The 19,206-nt window shown below is 32.0% G+C and overlaps 3 protein-coding genes across 3 annotated transcripts in view; 2 read left to right on the forward strand and 1 right to left on the reverse strand.

Moving 5' to 3' along the window:
• HELRODRAFT_157317 (hypothetical protein) overlaps positions 1–8,110 on the reverse strand; it is a gene marked incomplete at both ends in the record, with an annotated part of 8,774 nt that extends 664 nt beyond the window's left edge. Inside the window, 17 exons of the mRNA XM_009022864.1 lie at positions 104–162; positions 1,851–1,992; positions 2,065–2,101; positions 2,204–2,294; positions 2,562–2,621; positions 3,149–3,209; positions 3,399–3,562; positions 3,685–3,866; positions 3,944–4,021; positions 4,109–4,209; positions 4,534–4,614; positions 4,932–5,038; positions 5,350–5,414; positions 5,512–5,600; positions 5,996–6,162; positions 6,721–6,802; positions 7,949–8,110. Coding sequence (XP_009021112.1) covers positions 104–162; positions 1,851–1,992; positions 2,065–2,101; positions 2,204–2,294; positions 2,562–2,621; positions 3,149–3,209; positions 3,399–3,562; positions 3,685–3,866; positions 3,944–4,021; positions 4,109–4,209; positions 4,534–4,614; positions 4,932–5,038; positions 5,350–5,414; positions 5,512–5,600; positions 5,996–6,162; positions 6,721–6,802; positions 7,949–8,110 — 1,728 coding nt within the window. The remainder of the gene's footprint in view (positions 1–103; positions 163–1,850; positions 1,993–2,064; positions 2,102–2,203; positions 2,295–2,561; positions 2,622–3,148; positions 3,210–3,398; positions 3,563–3,684; positions 3,867–3,943; positions 4,022–4,108; positions 4,210–4,533; positions 4,615–4,931; positions 5,039–5,349; positions 5,415–5,511; positions 5,601–5,995; positions 6,163–6,720; positions 6,803–7,948) is intronic.
• Positions 8,111–13,849: 5,739 nt separating this feature from the next.
• Positions 13,850–15,969, forward strand: HELRODRAFT_192493 (hypothetical protein; the record flags this gene model as incomplete). The annotated part of the gene is made up of 3 exons (XM_009022865.1): positions 13,850–14,633; positions 14,775–14,946; positions 15,077–15,969. 3 exons carry the CDS (start codon positions 13,850–13,852, stop codon positions 15,228–15,230), a joined length of 1,110 nt encoding a protein of 369 aa, XP_009021113.1. The 3' UTR covers positions 15,231–15,969.
• Positions 15,970–16,297: 328 nt separating this feature from the next.
• HELRODRAFT_113060 (hypothetical protein) lies at positions 16,298–18,325 on the forward strand (the record flags this gene model as incomplete). The annotated part of the gene is made up of 9 exons (XM_009022866.1): positions 16,298–16,389; positions 16,558–16,637; positions 16,713–16,829; positions 17,026–17,072; positions 17,217–17,294; positions 17,387–17,442; positions 17,554–17,638; positions 17,730–17,903; positions 18,096–18,325. The coding sequence occupies 9 exons, from the start codon at positions 16,298–16,300 to the stop codon at positions 18,243–18,245; spliced, it is 879 nt and encodes a 292-aa protein (XP_009021114.1). The 3' UTR covers positions 18,246–18,325.
• Positions 18,326–19,206: the final 881 nt, after the last annotated feature.

Below are 19,206 nucleotides of genomic sequence, written 5' to 3' on the forward strand. Positions count from 1 at the left end.
ACTACTACTGCCGCTACTACTACTACTACTGCCGCTGCTACTACTACTACTACTGCTGCTGCTGCTACTACTACTACTACTAATAATAATAATAATGACCAACATCTTTAGTGGCGACCAAACTCCGACAAGTGTCCGCACAGAAGCCGTCGAATTTGAATTCTGAAAAAAAAAATAATAACAAGAACATTATTATTATTGTTATTATATTATTATTATTATTATTATTATTATTATTATTATTTCCGGGAGATTGGAGTTTAGATTAATAGGATTTTATAATTATTTCATTATTGATATTTGGTATTTGGAGTTAGGAAATAACAGGATGTTCTCATCATTATAATAATAATAATTATTATTATTGTTGTTGTTATTATTATTATTATCATCATCGTCATCGTCGTAAATAATTGCGAAAATATACATTTTAAATATAATAAATGATGATGATGGTGGTGATGATAATCGCGAGAAGCAAAAAAATTATCAAAAAATAAAATATCGTTATCTTGTCTTGCTTGCCATGGATGGATTGAAGTTTGATGGATCAGTCAGAGAGAGAGAGAGAGAAAGAGAGAAAGAGAGAGAGAGATAGTCTGAGTAAAAGCGTAAAGAAGAATGAAAAAGAAGAAAAGAGGGAAAGAAATAGAAAAAGAGAAAAAGAAAGAATGTTGAAAAGAGCGAAATGAAGACAAAAAAGGGAGAGAGAAAGGGGAAGAGAAAAGGAAAGAGAGAGAAAGAGGAAAAGAGAGAGAGAGGAGAGAGAGAGAGAGAGAAGATAGATAGAAGACAAGAAAGTGTTAAACTAGATAAAAGAATGTTGTTGCTGCGACTGACTTGAGATGAGGATAAAAAGAAGTTTTTTTTATAAAAAGTTACACACAATTAACAAAAGAATTCTCAACATACCAACAACATATTGCACAGACGCCCTCATACACATGTTTTATTATTATTATTATTATTATTATTATTATTATTAGTAGTAGTAGTAGTAGTAGTAGTAGTAGTAGTAGTAGTAGTAGTAGTAGTAGTAGCAGTAGTACCTACTAAAATTAGTAGTAGTAGTAGTTGTTGTTGTAGTTGCACCATCCTATTTTGAAAGCCTAAAAGATGAACACCCAGCTTAGCACAGCATGTGAATATGGCTGTGATTAATATGATAAGATAAAAAATTATTTTTCAGTCTTTCAACGAGTGAATGGAAGGAAGAAGATTTCGAAAAATAAATTAATAATCAAATAAACGAACGATTAAATGAATGAATGAATTAATGAAAAACCAAGTGAATGAAGAAATGAAAATATTACAAAAGCCCATTTTTAAGCAATGATATATTGCCAGTTCAATTCTCAACGCTAAGCTAAGCGTATAATTAAAGCCAAGCTCTTTTTATATTATAAATCAGGAAATAATTACGATCAAATGAAAGAGTGAGTGAGTGAGTGTGTGAGTGTGTGGTGTCTGTGAAAATGTTTTTAAAAGCCAAAAAATAAAAGGCATCTAAAAGCTCTGTGTGATTTAAGCTACCGAAGTATTGAAAAATTATAGATAATTAATGATTAAATAATAGTAATAATAATAATAATTTCAACTATAATTATAATAATTAGAGTTTTATAAAATTACCTGAAGCTAAATGATGAAACGTTTTTATCAAAATTATCATTCAAACTTCTTAATTATAAAAGAAAAAATGAATGAATCAATTAATCAATCAATTAATTAATTATTGTCGTCGAAGTTATCAATCAAATTTCTTAATTGTGAAATATGAAAAAAAGATGAACGAATGAATAAAGGAACGAATGAATGAAAAAAAGAATAAGCCTCATTATCGGCAGAACCTTTTTGGAAAACGGAGTTGAGAATCTCTTGCAGCTCGTAAGCATCGATCTCATTGTCAATTCCTGAAATTTTTCCAAAAGCATCCTTCAAAGCTGCAGTGGCCGCGTCATCTTCCGGTGTGGTTTTTGCGACTACTTCCGGCTGTATGTGTATTTGTGTGTGTGTGTGCGTGCGTGTGTGTGTATTTGTGTGTGTGTGTGTGTTTGTTTTTACCTCTGGTTCTTTGAGGCCTGTTTTTTCATCAATTTCTCTGAAAATATATCGATCATCATCATAAACCATCACCATAACTATCATCATCATCAACATCATCATCATCATCACCACCATCGTCATCATCATCACAACTTACTCTGACGGAACGGTCTTCTCGCTAAACATCCTAATAAGGAAATCGCCCTCTTCGTTCGGTTCAAAGGTCGAGGGTATCAAGCAGTAATGTCCTGATGATGATGATGGTTATGATGATGATAGCGATGATGATGATGATAATGTTGATGATGATGATAATGATGATGATAATGATGATAGTGTTGGTAATGAGTGGTACCCAAATGGCTAAAAAATGAGGAAAAAATGTCAAACGCTTTTCCTCTAATGATGATGACGTTCGTGATTTATGATGATTATTATGATTATGATTATTATGATTATTATTAGGATTATTATTATTTTTATTTGTTATTATTTTTATTTGTTATTATTTTTACCTGGCTTCAGTTTGTGCCTGCCGCATATTTCCCTGAGGTTGATGAAGTTGGGCGACTTCGCTAATTGCATGAGAGAAAAAAATTAATAATATTAATAAATAAATAAATAATAAAATAAATAATAATAATAATATAATAATAATAATATAATAATAATAATATAATAATATTAATGTCATTTATGAGCGCCCAATGCATAGTGGTAGCAGCAAGAGTAGTAGTAGTAGTAGTAGTAGCAGCAGTAGTAGTGCAGCTTCCATAAGTTATATCACTGTCGTACGTTATTCAATACTACTATTACTATTACTACTACTACCACTACTACTACTAATACTACTGCTACTGCTACTGCTACTGCTACTACGACTACTACTACTACTACTACTACTACTACTACTACTACTACTACTAACGCTACTATTACTACTACTACTACTGCTACTAACGCTACTACTGCTGCTACTACTACTGCTGTAGTTTTACGACGACGACTGATACCACTACCACAACAACTACTACTACTATTAATAATAATAATAATAATAATAATAATAATAATAATAATAATAATAATAATAACAAACTACCTTTCGATTCGTTGAATTTGAAAAAACGCATGTCAAGAGGCTTGCAGTTTGGATCTTTCAACTGCGTGAAAATAACAACAACAATAATAATAAGAAGAAGAAGAAAAAAAAAGAAGAAGAAGAAGAAGAAGAGGAAGAAGAAGAGGAAGAAGAAGAAGAACAGCAACAACAACAACACCACCGCTAACAACAACAACAACAACAACACTACCACCACCACCACCGCCAACAACAACAACAATAGGCCAACCTCGTACATGATGTAGCCGATTGTGAGCAGGTCGACCCCCTCCTTCTTGAACTTCCTCCTATCCTTCTGCATCAGTGCGATTATGACCGTGCCGAAATCATCATCATCATCCTCGTCGGGGTCAATGACCTCGAATCGGTATTGAGGATTTGTCCAGAAGGTGTCTGTTCGTTTGCGTCGGTGAAGTTGCTTGCGTCCGTGTGCTTGTTTGTTGGTGTGTGCGTGTGTGTGCGTGTGTGCGTGCGTGTGTAACCAAATTGCGTGCGTGTGTGACCCAATTACGAACCTAAATAATTTCTACAGCCTCCGGCTGTAATTCTTTTCTTCCAGCTTCCCTCCATGGTGGTCATCTGCCATTTTTGCCGAACTTTTCCGGACGAGACGATCTTCTCGTCTTCAAGCGTGTCTGGGGAGAGGTAGCAGAGTTCAAGTTTGGTGAAGTTGGACTTGAAGTCTTCGAACGACATCCTGTGATTAATTGGTTGGTTGATTAATTGATCGATCGATTGATTGATTGATGATAATACTCGAAACACATGACCGACCAAAACTCGCCATCTTTATCGAAGACCAGTCCCAGCTCCTCCTTCTCATCATCTGCTATCAACTTCCATTCTGGCGATCTGATAACAGTGACGATGATAACGACGATGATGACCATTGTTAAAATGATGATGATGATGATGAAGATCATTATCATGAACACTCACTGGTCACTCCATCGACCCTTCCATTCTGCCTCGTTCCCCCAGGGGTTTCGCATTCTGACCAATGGAATTTTCCCGGCTTTATTCGCGGTTTTTATGTCGACCTGAGTAAATGAGTGAATGAATGAATGGATGAATTAATGGATGAATTAATAAATAAATAGATAAATTAATAGATAAATTAATAAATGGATGAATGGATGGAAGCATTGACGAATGAGAAGATTTCAAATGTAACAATGAATAAACTGCTGAATGAATTATTATCAAGTTACTTAAAGAGCAAATGTGAATGAATGAACGAACGAACGAACGAATGAACAAACAAACGAATGAATGAATAAATGAACGAACGAATGAATGAACAAATGAATAAACGAAAGAACGAATGAATAATAATTATTATCATAATTAAAATTACTACCGACCATCTTAACTGAAGTTATGCTGTAGGCATGACCCATCACTAAGCCATTACTCAACTTGGATTCAAATTGTGTCGGCTCGGCCTAAGAAAGATGATGACGACGACGACGATGACGATAAAATAATAAAAATAATAGTAATTATAATTATAATTCTAATAATAATATAATAATAATTATTAATATTATTAAGAATTAAAGAATCAGCCATCTTCTTATCAGTCAGGCAATCAATCAACCAGCTAGCTAAACTATCAATCAATCAATCTATCAACCAATCTTTAATTCTATTTAATTCTTAATACTAACAATAATTATAATTATAAATATAATTATAAATATAATTATAAATATAATTATAAATATAATTATAGTTATTGCTGTTATAATAAGTTGCTTACGTCAATAGAGCAGCCCATTAAAGATTCGCGCTCGAACGATTTCAACATTATGGCCAATAAGTTGCTAGGCGCCTTAGGGCCCAGGTCAAAAAACTCAGCCACTCCTCCTGATAATGATCATTTAGTGGTGGTGATGATGACGATGAAGATGGTGGTGGTGGTAGTAGAGATGATGAGGATGTTGGTGATGATAATAGTTGCGATGATGTAGCGCTTGACTTTTTTTCTCCAATCTTCCGATGAAAGTCATTTCGATTGTATTCGTCTCCACCGAGGTGATATTAGTCATGAGTGTTTGAATGAATAAACGAATGAAGAAAAATAAGAAAAAAAGAAAAATTGAACGAATGAATGAAAAAATGGATAAATGAATGAACGAACAAATAAACGAATGAACTATTATCATTATCATCAATACCTGTAAAATCTTCAAAAGCTTCACTCGTGGAACCACCTTTCAATGACTCATACGAACCGACCAATCTGATGATGATAATTTCATTCACTCATTCATTCACTCATCCATTCATTCATTTACTCCTCCATTTATTTATCCATTCATTCACTCCTTCACTCTGACTTGGCATATGCTTTTTCGAGTAGAGAGCTCCAAAATTCATTTTTCTCCGTCGAATGTAAGAAAACAAGCTGCCATTGTAGGTAGGCAGTCTGAAGGAATGAATGAGTGAATGAATGAATGAGGGAATGAATGAGTGAATGAATGCATGGATGGATAGATAGACGGATGGATATATGGATGAAAAAAACAAGCGAATGAATGATTAAATGCAGGAACATTCGAATGAATGGATTAAATAACGAACAAACAAACATACAATCAAGCAAATAGACAAACAACCAACCAACCAACCAATCAACCAACCATCCAACCAACCAACCATCCAATCAACCAACCAACCAACCAACCATCCTAATCAACCAACCAACCAACCAACCAACCAACCAACCATCCAATCAACCAACCAACCAACCAACCAACCAACCAACCATCCATCCAACCAATCAAACAACCAACCAACCCGCCAATCAACCAACTATCCAACCGACCTGTCATCCACAACGATCTCCCTCCAGGCTCCAAAGACCCAGAAATTAAACTTGAAGATGCCGGCATAGCCCTCACCGAACGATTGACTGGATGGTATGACGTTTTCCATCAATTTTGGATATTGACTGAGACAAGCCAGTGCCGCTAGTAGCCAACAATCACCTTATTGATGGTGATTGTGATGGTGAAGAGGATGGTAATGATAGTAGTTATGGTGGTGGTGATGATGAAGATGATGGTGGTGGTGATGATGGTGAAGATGATGATGGTGATGATGAAGATGATGATGGCAATTAACGGAGATGAAGATGTTGGATATGATTTAGGGTTGGGTGATGATATATATCTACATACTTACATACATACATACATACATACATACATACATACATACATACATACATACATACATACATACATACATACATACATACATACATACATACATACATACATACATACATACATACATACATACATACATACATACATACATACATACATACATACATACATACATACATACATACATACATACATACATACATACATACATACATACATACATACATACATACATACATACATACATACATACATACATACATACATACATACATACATACATACATACATACATACATACATACATACATACATACATACATACATACATACATACATACATACATACACATACGTACAAACAAACATACACACCTAATTCTCCTTGTTTTACGTCAAACCTACTGGCCCCACCAACAAAAAATTCCGGAGATGTACCAGATCCCTCTAGGATTTCCTGAAATTAGGGAAAGTTGATTAGGGAGAATGGTGATGATTATGATGTTGATAATGGTGACGATGATGGTGACGACGATGACGATAATGATGAACAAAATTTAATTAAATTTATAAAAAAAAGTTGCTAGATGAAGAATATATTGGCAAAAAAAATTTTAATGTAAACACACACGCACACACACACACACATACGTACACACACACACACACATACGTACACACATACATACGTACACACATACATACAGACTGTCTGGATGAATACAAAAGAAGGATGTCCATTAAATAAGATCGCCACTACAAAAACAACCACAACAGCAACAACAAAAACAACAACAATAATAATCATCAGCAGCAGCAGCAGCAGCAGTAGTAGCAGCAGCAGTAGCAGCAGTAGTAGCAGTAGCAGCAACAACAACAACGTTGTCGTCATCGACATCGTGATTCAATACCATTGGTATTGAATCAATCATACAAATAATAGTTATAGTAGTAGTAGTAGTAGTAATAATAATAATAGTAATAGTAATAATAATAATAATAATAATAATAATAATAATAATAATAATAATAATAATAGTAATAGTAATAGTAATAGTAATAGTAATAGTAATAGTAATAATAATAATAATAATAATAATAATAATAATAATAATAGTAATAGTAATAATAATAATAGTAATAATAATAGTAATAGTAATAATAATAATAATAATAATAATAATAATAGTAATAGTAATAATATTAAAAAATTTTAAGTCATAAAAACCGCAAATGAATGAATGTATCAAGCTGTATGATTGGAGTATAACCACCGAATTCATTTTTACGTTTTAAAAAAAGGGAAATTAATTGAGTTAAAAATGAATGAAAAGAAATAAGTGATATATCAATAACCACAACAACAACAACAACAAAAACAACAACAACAACAAAAACAACAACAACAACAACAACAATAATAATAATAGTAACAGTTAACAACAACAACATTAACATTAACACAAACAACAACAACAACGACAACAAACATTAATAATAACAACATTAACAACAACAACAACAACAACAACAACACTAATAATGACGTCACAACCACCACCACCCCCAACAACAACAACGACAACAACAACAATAAACTGACTCCGGGTCTGAGCCACTGAAACGCTTTCGGGGCCGACTGGCTGAAGAAAATGTTGGAGTCGATCGCTGGGAAGTCTGGGTCCTCGAATAGGGCGCCATCTTTCAAACATTCAGCCTTTAGTTCATCGTATGTCTTACCTGATTTAGTTGTCGTTATTGCCATTATGGGAACGATCTTTTATTCAGCAATAAAGTCAATGGAAATGGCAGTACAAATAAAATGAAATAATGAAATCAAATAAAATGTCAAATGCAATAAATTGAGTATTAATCTGAGAAGCTCATCATTCGAATCGAGAGAGTACGACCAGAGTTAATTAGTTTTAAATATGATTCATTTCACATTTTGTCGTAATTTTGTTTGTTCCTTACCGAATCTGTCTTAAAACTTAAAACTTTAACTGTCACAAACCACCTCATTAGCTGGCAGCTTATTATTATGGTTATTATTATTATGTTTATTATTGCTATTATTGCTATTATTATTATGGTTATTATTGTTGTTTTTATTATTTTTCCAGGAAATGGTAGTGATGATGCTGGTGGTGCGTATCTACTTTTTATGATGACTCATGGTAGATGAGAAAAAAATTCTTAGCAATTTTTGTAATTTAGTGTTCTGATTGTTTATTCATTTTGTATTCGTTCGCTCCTTCGTTCGTTCTTTCATTTATTCATTCATTTATTCGTTCATTCAGTCGTTCATACATTCATTCATTCAATCGTTCGTTCGTTTGTTTATTCATTCACTAGTTTGCCAATGCATAATGTTCAATAAAGACATCGTCATCATGACCAACCACGACATCATCATCATCACCATCACCATCCTCCTCCTCCTCATCCTCATCATCATCATCATCATCATCATCACCTACCAGAATAAGTTTTGATAGGTTTTTTCGGCCCTACTAAGCCTTTTGAACTTTTGCCCTCTCCAAATCCAAAATTATAACTCGGGGTGTACCTGGATTTGAACTTATAACCCCCGGCCCCACTGCCAAAATCGGAACCAAAGTCGGTGCCGAAACCGTCACTGAAAAATGAAGAGGAACCGCCCCCAAATCCGAACGTCGTCCTTGTCGATCTGGGGCCAAATCCGTAAGAGGTAGTTGTCGTTCTGTACGCTGACATAATCAAGATGCCCGGATGACGATTGGGATAAGATTAGTAATGCAATGTTGACGTTGTCGCTGATGCAGTTGCTGTTGGAGATATCTTGTCGCTCGCGATGTTGATGCTGTCGCTGATGCAGTTGCTGTTGGAGATATCTTGTAGTAGTGGATGATGTTGTTGTTGTTGTTGGTATCTAATATTCGTCGCTATTGTTTTGTTGGCACTATAATATGGTGAAAAAAATCAATAATTCATACCACTATTAACATATGTTTATGTTAATGTAATGTTAATATTAATGTGACGAATATGTTAATTTGACATTACTATTGCAATGTAAAAGCTAATGATACGAAAATGCGATAGTAATAATACTAACGTAACAACTACTTAATGATACTATCATAGCAAATTATCAATAGTATCATAAATCGTAGCAGATACATAATGATACTATCACAGCAGCGAACTATCTATCAGAAGAAATACTTAACTGCAATAATACCATAAATAGAAATACGGAATAATACTTACTTAATAATTCTCACTAATCTAACAATGAAGTAGATTTGCACTTGAATAAAAATTTAGGAAAAATTTTGATAAAAATGGCGCGCTGATACTATAACAGAAAAAAATGAAACAGCCAAACAAAACAACAAAAATACACACACACATGTATATATATATATATTATTTATATATATATATTTATGAAATCTACAATATATATATATATATATATATATATTTATTTATTTATTCATTCATTTATATATATATATATATATATATATATATTTATATATAAATATATATAAATGACAAAAATAGCATTACATTAATTTTAGCAAACCATCCAAGCTGTAGATATACAGGATGCATGGTCATATGCATGTTGCATGCTCATATATACATGTTGTACGTATGTTGGATGGAGACCATATTTTATACATACAATAATGTATATGTATGTTTGTATGTGTGTGTGTTTGTGTGTGTGTGTGTGTGTGTTGGTATGTGGTAAGAAAAATTATTTATTTATGTACTTTTTATTACTTAAATTCTCACCAGAATATCATCTGTAGGCATATGTTATCTTTATTATATTTAGATATATATACATATGTTTGATATATATATATATATATATATATATATATATATATATATATGATACTACAAATATAATTATATATGATACTTTTCAATAAAGTACTTAAAGTTAAATCTTATAAACTATAAGTTTGATTGTTTTGTATTGTTCTGATTTTCTGAAATGTTATAGATTGTAGTTACAAAATGTGTTATATGTAAGTATATGGGCTGGGCCTATTGGTTTTACGGCGTTTAAACTCAAAAAAGAAACCCTGTAAAAAGTTTTTTATGTAAATTCACTTTTGCTTTTATTTACATTTGCGGGCATTTAAATTTTAAATGTTCTTAAAAGTGAATTCCGTATAAAATTACTATTCTCAAGTTTATGACTTCTAACGACTTCTTTAAGCAAGTTTATTAATTTCGATCTTTACAAAATGTTATTATTTCATTTCATTTAGCAATTTGGCAGCGTGTTATTAAAGAATAGCAATGATTTAATTACGAATTTTTGAATTAATTGGAAAATTAGCAGGGATGCACTTAGGAGTAAGAAGAGACCAACCTTAAACTAGAAAAGTCATTCCAGCATTTTCAATGATGAGTATTAACAACGTTACAATTTTGCCGTCTGTCGAACTGTTTGAACAAACATTTGAAGAAATTTTCAAAATTCTCGATGTGACAATTAAGGTGTTAATATTGTTGCATTCCATTAGTTTTAGTAGTTATTAGTATTAGTCTGGTAATTTATTTTATTTTTGAATTTATTATTGAAAATTGAAATCATTCAAAAAAGCATATGTTATAAATTTTATTAAAGTTCTATTTATTTACCTGTTCTACTTAAATAACATTTCAGAATTTGATAAAATGCCAAAACTACAAATCAGCTGATACATACAGGGACCTAAAATTAGTGCAAAAGCAGACAAGATACGCCAATGACATCATCTTTCATCGACATATTGTTGACAAAATAGTCAGATCTGGCATCGGCCATGTTTTCTTAAGAGCTTGGCCCCAACTACTCTCTGAAAATTATCTTGGAAATGATGATGAGGAAATCATTAACATTAATAGAAATAGTAATGGAGATGTAATTAACATAAAGGGAGATAAGGAGGAGAGTAGTGTAATGTATGAGAATGGTGAAATTAATAACTCAAGTGATTTTTCTTTCAAAATTTTTCAAAATTTACAACTGGTTCTGTCGATAATTTGGAATTGCACTGACTCGAGCGTGCAACTTTGTGAGAGTTTAGTGAAAAGTTTTGGGGTCCACCAGATCCTAACTGAACTGTCTAGGGATGAGCTAGTTAAATTTGATGTTGAGGAATCCTTATCTATGTTAGTTTGCAGAGAAAAATTATTTAAAAAATTTTTTTTGCTCGTATATATTTTTTTTGTTAACTTTGTGATTAGTGTTGATTTTTATATTTTAATTTATTTTAACCAGGCCCAGTGAAAAAGCATCTAGAAAAATCTACCTAATCAAGGCTTATTTAGGCATATTGCACAACATCACACGCCATTGCACTGACAGTAGAAAAGAATTTAAAAACATCCCATCCCTAAATTATTTAGTACCTCTGACTAAGATACCCCATGACGTCATTCGAGCCAAAACCTACCTGATTCTCTCTTACTTCATTTCTCACGACAACGATAATAACAACAACAACAGTAATAATTTGGGTAATATTGATTTAAATAATGATGTAGCTAAGTTTATTGTTGAATTACTTGAAGATGCTCTTGATAATGAGAATCATTTTTCTCTAAGGTGAGGTTGGCTGGTTGGTTTGTTCGTTGGATTGATAAATAAATTGATTGATTGATTGATTGGCTGCTTGATTAATTTTGGCTGATTGGCTGGTTAATTTGATTGATAACTCAGATATGCGTTTTGGGCCTGTGAAATAGCCTCAGGAATCAACCGTCTGGCTGTCGGTGACATGAATAAAGTTTGAGACATTACAAAATTATTTTTGTCAAAAAAAGTTTGAAAATATCAAAGATAAAACATTTGATATAAATATAACCAACCGACCAATCAATCTATCAATCAATCAACTAACTAACCAATCAATCAATCAAACAAACAATCAATCAATTTTTAGAATTTGCAACTTTTTTGATTCATAGAATAAACTGAAATAATTTAGTGCCAAATTTTCTCTTTGTTAAAATTAATTAACTCGTCTACATTTCTTTCCCTAAACAAGGTCAAATTAGGCAAATTGGGGATGTGCCAATTATACAATAAAATGATGGCGTCTGATAATGAGGAGGAAATTACGTTAGCGTCGGCCGGGCTTTGGATTTTATCGTTTCACCCTGAAAATAAAAGGTTGATCAAGTCCAATCCTGACCTTCTGAGAAGTTCGATTTTTAAATCTTCTTGATTGCATTTTCATCACGTTTACTGTTATTTTTTAAAAAATTGTTTTTCAGTTTTGAGTTGTTTCTTTGTTGTACATAGATCAATCGACTAACCAACCAATGACGGCTGACTTGTTATTTAAATTCAACAAATTAAAACTATCTCCACGTTTAAAATCAACCATTTAAAAGAACCAACCAGCCAATCAATATCAACCATTCAAAATTAAACGACCAATCAAAATTAGCCATTCAAATTCAGTCAGTCAATCAAAATCAACCATTTAAAATGTCAACCAATCAAAATCAACCACTTATAATGTCAACCATTCAAAATCAACCGTTAAAAATGTCAGCCAATCAAAATCAATCACCCATTTTAAAATTGACCAATAATATCCTAAGCTCTTGACCACTTGTCGAAAAACTGTCCAATAGAAAGCGTTTGTAGAGCTGCCCGAGGAACTTTATGGGTTGTCAGACCTCACCATAATAATAATAATAATAATAATAATAATGATAATATGGTAGATGAAATGATCAAAGTGAAGCGAAATGAGAGTTATAGTTGTAATAAAAATAATGACGACGACGATGATGAGGATGTTGGCGGTGATGATGATGCTGGGGACGGTGATCACGTGATGATTAGTTATCATTGGTCCTGTCAGAAGATGATGATGGTAGTGAGAGAGGAACTGATTAGGAGAGGGTATAGAGTTTGGTTTGATGTCAATAACATGAGTTAGTGACATTTTTGAGAAAAATATTTTTGTTTAATTTTTTGAAAATTTTATAATGTATTTTATTATTTAATTTTATTGCCATATTATTTAATTATTTTTAATCATCGTTAGATTATATATTAAAACATCAACCAAAATAAATTCGACACCGATTTATTAACAGCCAATCGAATTTCCTTATTTAAAAATCATTAAACAACCACCAATCCGATGTGAAGATTGAAAATTCATTAGCCTATAACATTAAAGATTAAAATTAATCAACCACTAGGAGGCTCTACATTAGAAGCAATGGCCTTGGCTGTTGAAAAATCAGCTGTAATATTAATTTGCATGTCGCAGAAGTACAAAGATAGCTCTAACTGTCGAACTGGTTGGTTGTTTGATTGGTTGGTTGACTGATTGATCGACCGATTGGTTGATTGTTTGATTGATCGACCGATTGATTGATTGATTGACAGATTGATTGATTAATTAATTGATTGACTGATTGATTGACAGAGGCGGAATACGCATTCAGACTACGAAAAGATATAATCCCAATAGTAACGGAAACCATGTACATCCCTGACGGCTGGCTGGGGATTTTGGCGGGAACCAAACTTTATTTCGATTTCAGTGTTATCAGTGAAAGATATTACAATATGAAAATGTCCCCGCTGTGTGATAATAATAGTAGTATTAGTAATAATAATGATATTAATAATAATAATAACGATAATAATAATACTGATTATAGTACTGCTGTTGCGACTACTAGTGCTACTAGTATTAATAATTGTAACGATAATTTTGGTTATAATAATGATGACGACGATGATGATGATGGGGGGAGTTATGATAATAGTAACGAATTGTTTCAACTGCAGATCAATAGGTTAGTTAGAGAAATCGGCGATAGGGGCTTAAGAAGAAGAAGAAGAAGTCGAATTTTGGCGCGAAAATTTTTTAAAAATAGTAACGACTTAAATAATAATAATAATACTTCTACTGCTTCTTCTTCTACTACTACTACTACTAAGGATCATCGCGACGACGACGATGATGATGATGGCTTAGATGTTGAAGAGCAACTAATAGCACAAGTAAATCAGCCCAGTCAACAAAAATCAACAAAACGATCTGGTTTTTTCAGAAATTCTATAAATACAACTGGGGGAAAACCCAGGGCTGATTCTGGAATCAGCACGGCGGAAGTTGCGAGTTCTATCATTAGTAACGCCAGTGATGGCGAGATTAAATGCCAAAAGTGTGGTGCGCTTTTTATAACTCCCGCTCATTTGTCAGCCAGTGCCAGCCGTCCGTACTTTAGTGTAAGCTCAACTTCTCCGGAGTTTGAAGGTATGATGATGATGACGATGGTGACGATGATGATGATGATGGTAATGAAGATGATGATGATGAGGTTTGTTGATAATTATGTTTTTCAATTGGTTTGAGTCAAAAAATTAAATCAATTTTTTTCGATTTTTCTTTTACCAGATACTTTCCATCTATCCGTTCCTCCATCATCATCATCACAACTGCAAAAACTCCCGACACTACTATCATCACCGACACCACTACACGGTTATGGTAATGATGTCAAACTCTGGTCTAGTTTGAAGGTTTCTGATTGGCTGAAAAAAATTGGCCTGGAAAAACGCATCACAAGGTGATGATGATGACGACGCTGATGATGACGCTGCTACTGATGATGATCAAATCTAACCTTTTTGTTTATAATTAATATAATTTAATAATTATCAATTATAATAAATTGAAAAAAATTTAATTTTCTCCAGATTTCATGGCTATACGGGCCCTAACTTGGTTCAGATGAGAAAAATCCAAAAATTGGCTCCAAATTATTTTTATTCTAGTCTCAGCGATCATCTACAATTGAGTTTTCTCGATGTTTTAATATTTTCTGAATCGCTAGATAGTTTATTTTCATAATTTTTGCGTCATTTTTCAATTCAAATTGTGATTGTTTTTCATTGATTGATTGGTTGGTTGGTTTGTTGGCTGGCTGGTTGGCTGGCTGGCTGGCTGGTTGTTTGGTTAAATGAATGATTGATTGATTGAATGTTTGACTGAATGATTGACTGAAAGATTGACTGGAGTGATGATGATTGACTGACTGGTTATATTTAGTTGAGCGATTTACGATTTTTTCATACAAGTTGCTTCTTAGTGTTTAAATCGTGCTTTAATATTATTATGCATTACAAATCAAGGCTTATGGATTATACATTATGAACACCACACACACACTCACACACACACACACTCGCGCACGCACGCACAGTTGAAATTAGTTATGCTGTTTTTTATATGTGTAATTAATTAACCATTATTAATAATTAATATATATATATATATAAAATAGTTTTTTCTACGTTTGTGAGTTATACATAAATTGTTACAACTCATTCAGCCAATCTGGTCATCTTTCTTTTAATATCTATTTTACTTTTAAACGTATCTGCTCTGTGCTTATTTACATAAGTTATTCAAACCCGAAGTTAAATTTCGTCTAAAATCTTTGCGGATAACTTAATTCTGTCCGAAAATTGTAAAAAGTTTGTAAATTTCTTTTCTCATTAGCTGCGAAGTTTGTGTGATTGAGTACGGCCAGTCCGTAGATTTGTTTTCTGTATTTTCTAAATGTGTAATATTTTTTTTATTATATTATTAAAATTAAATTAAATTTATAGTATTTATAGTTATATTTTATTTTATTGTATACTTATAATAGTTATTTAATAATTAATTATTAATATGTGTTTTAGAATTTCATTAAATTCAATAAAATTATAACATGGCTTGGTTGATTTATTTATTTTAATAATAAATAATGAGATAATCTCTTTCTGCATTTGTTTGCTGGCATGTATTATTTTTTTAAATTTTATTCTTTATCTTTGATTTTTTTTACTATACAAATACATATATATAGGTATCTAAAAAATAATATACTTTTATTTATTTCTTGAAAAAAGTTATAAAAGAATTTTTTAAAAATGGACGACTCTGAGAAGAAAGCAATGGAGATGATGGCCCAGGCCGAAAAGAAGTTGAAATCTTCGTCAGGATTTTTAGGATCTTTGATGGGGTGAGAAAAAAAATTAGGAATTCAATTCAATTAGATGTTCAATTTGGTTTCTGTATCATTATTTTATAATAGGTAGATGGTTTTTAAAAGTTTTTCATTTCATTTTTTTAAATGTTAGTGGCTTTTTAATATTTTTTTATATAAATGGTTTTTTATTTATTTTTTTAGAGGTAATTCTAAAGTAGAAGATGCTGCTGAGTTGTATACTAAAGCTGGACATTCCTTCAAAATGGCCAAAAAGTGGGGAGGTGAGTGAAGTTATTTCTAGGCTTACTTGCATTGCATAATTACTTTTTGAATATAATTTCACTTTTACTCGACAGATGCCGGAAATGCGTACAGCAAGGCGGCCGGCATACATCAGAGATTAGGGAACAAATTAGAAACTGCGTCCCATTTTATAGACTGCGGTAACTGCTTTAAGAAAGTTGACAGAAAAGGTTTACTGATTCCATTTTGTTTTTTATTTTTGGTTTTCTATCATCATCATCATTATCACTCCTGGTATCATAATTATCAGTTCTGGTGATGTTGGTATCACTGCTTCATCAATTATCATTATTTCAAGTATCATTATTTCAAGTATTATTATTTCAAGTATCATTATTTATAGTATCATTATTATCTTTTCGACAGAAGCTGTAAATTATCTATTGAAAGCCATTGAAGTATACGTAGACATGGTGAGTTAGTTGTTCTTTCAGGTTATCATTAAACCTTATTAACATAGTCTATTTACCAAATTTTTTAAAATGCCCTCTTCTTAACCTCATTAGCATAAATTATTCACACAAGTTAGTCTGAATTAATTATTAATATTAATTTAGGGTCGTTTTACCATTGCTGCCAAGCACCACATGGAGATAGCTGAACTCTACGAACAAGAACCTGTTGACATTAAAGAGGTGCCATTTTATTTGTTATTGTTATAATTATATTTATTATAATTATTATTATAATTCATAATTGTTATTATAATTATTATTATAATTATAAGGCTATGGAATATTACCAGAGAGCCGCTGATTTTTACCAAGGGGAGGAGTCTAATAGGTTGTTGATGATGACGACGACGACGATGATGAAGATAATTGTTATTATTATTGTTATTAATGATAATTATATTAATATAAATAATTATAATTATTGTTATTGTTATTATAGTTCAGCCAATAGGTGCTTGTTAAAAGTGGCGCAATACGCCTCTGAACTCGAGATGTATGACAAAGCTGCTACTATTTATGAAAATGTTAGTTCTCTGGCTGGCCAATTGGTTGATTAATTTAGTCGATTGATTCCTGACTAATTGACACTAATCCGCACATCCCTGGACCCCACAGATCGGCACCTCATCGATGGACAACCCTCTTCTCCGACACGGTGCCAAGGATCATTTTTTCAGAGCCGTGGTCTGCCGATTGTGTCAAGATGTGCAAGATGCAGAGAATGCTCTGGTCAAATATAGCGATATATGTACAGTCTTTGGTGACTCCAGAGAAGTTAAGCTTACTAAGGTTAGTAATTTAGGAGGGTGGTGGAAGATTTAATTTTTATTATTATGGCTGTTCTTTTTATTTCTATTGTTTTTCAGCTAGGTTTGATTGTTTAATCTTTTTTGTTTAATTTTATAGAACCACGTTTTTTTGATTTATCTAAACGTTCGTACTGTCAATGATAATTAATAATTTTTCTTCTCCCTAATCTAGGCTCTGCTGGCGGCCATTGAGGAAAAGGATGGCGAGGCTTTTGGCGCCGCTACCAAAGATTATGATAGTATCAGCCGTTTGGATCCATGGTTTGTTAAGATGTTCCTCAGAGTTAAGAAGACCATTGATAATGAATCAGATTTGTTGTGAGCTGTTTGATTGGCTGGTTGGTTTGTCGATTGATTGGTTGGTTGGCTAGTTCATTGATTAGTTGATTAGTTGATTGGTTGGTTTGTTGAGTAGTTTAGTCTTTTAGAGAAATGACTTGTTAGTGTGGTTGTTTTTTGGTGTGCTGTTGAATATGATTTTTATGATTTAGACATATAGTTGATGGATGGATGGATTGATTGATTGGTGATTGATTGGTTGGTTAATTAGTTGGTTGATTGATTGGTTTGTTGGTTGATTAGTGGATTGATGATTGGTCAAGTGAATCGCTGATTTCCTCTCTTGATTAATTGATTGAGATTTATTGAAAGATTGATTTTACGAGAAATTTTTTTTACGCACGCTACATTAATGTTTTCCATCAACTTAAAGCCAGCGTATACATTCCAATTATATTTTTCCCAAATATATATTCAGAAAAAAATTGCGACAATGATATTACTCCTTTATTCATGATCTTTTTTTGGGGGAGGCAGCGATCGAGTGAGAGTGAAAAAGAATTGCTAGAGAGTTTTTATCTTTCAATATTTAGATTTGTGTAAGTCTATATATGCGTTTTTCTTCTGTTTTTATTTTTTTGTATCATGTTTTATAGTCATATATATATATATTAGAAGCTAGTCATACATTTTTTCCGTAATGATATGAATAATAATATGAATTGTGAATAATATTAATAATAATAATTATTATTAATAGTAATAATTATTAATAATAATAATAATAATTATTATTATTAATAACGACGCCGTTTTTACTGCAAATCATTTTTTAATGAATTTTTTCGTCGTCTTTTCTATATAGATCCTCTTTCCCTTCATATTTGTAATCCTGCATAATTAATAAATAAATAATCATTATTATAACTATAATTATAATAATAATTATTATTATTGCTATTGTTCATGTCTTAAACGAAATCTTTTTTCGTTCATTCGCCATT

The sequence above is a fragment of the Helobdella robusta genome (assembly GCF_000326865.2).
Source record: "Helobdella robusta unplaced genomic scaffold HELROscaffold_33, whole genome shotgun sequence".
Taxonomy (NCBI): Eukaryota; Metazoa; Annelida; class Clitellata; order Rhynchobdellida; family Glossiphoniidae; genus Helobdella; species Helobdella robusta.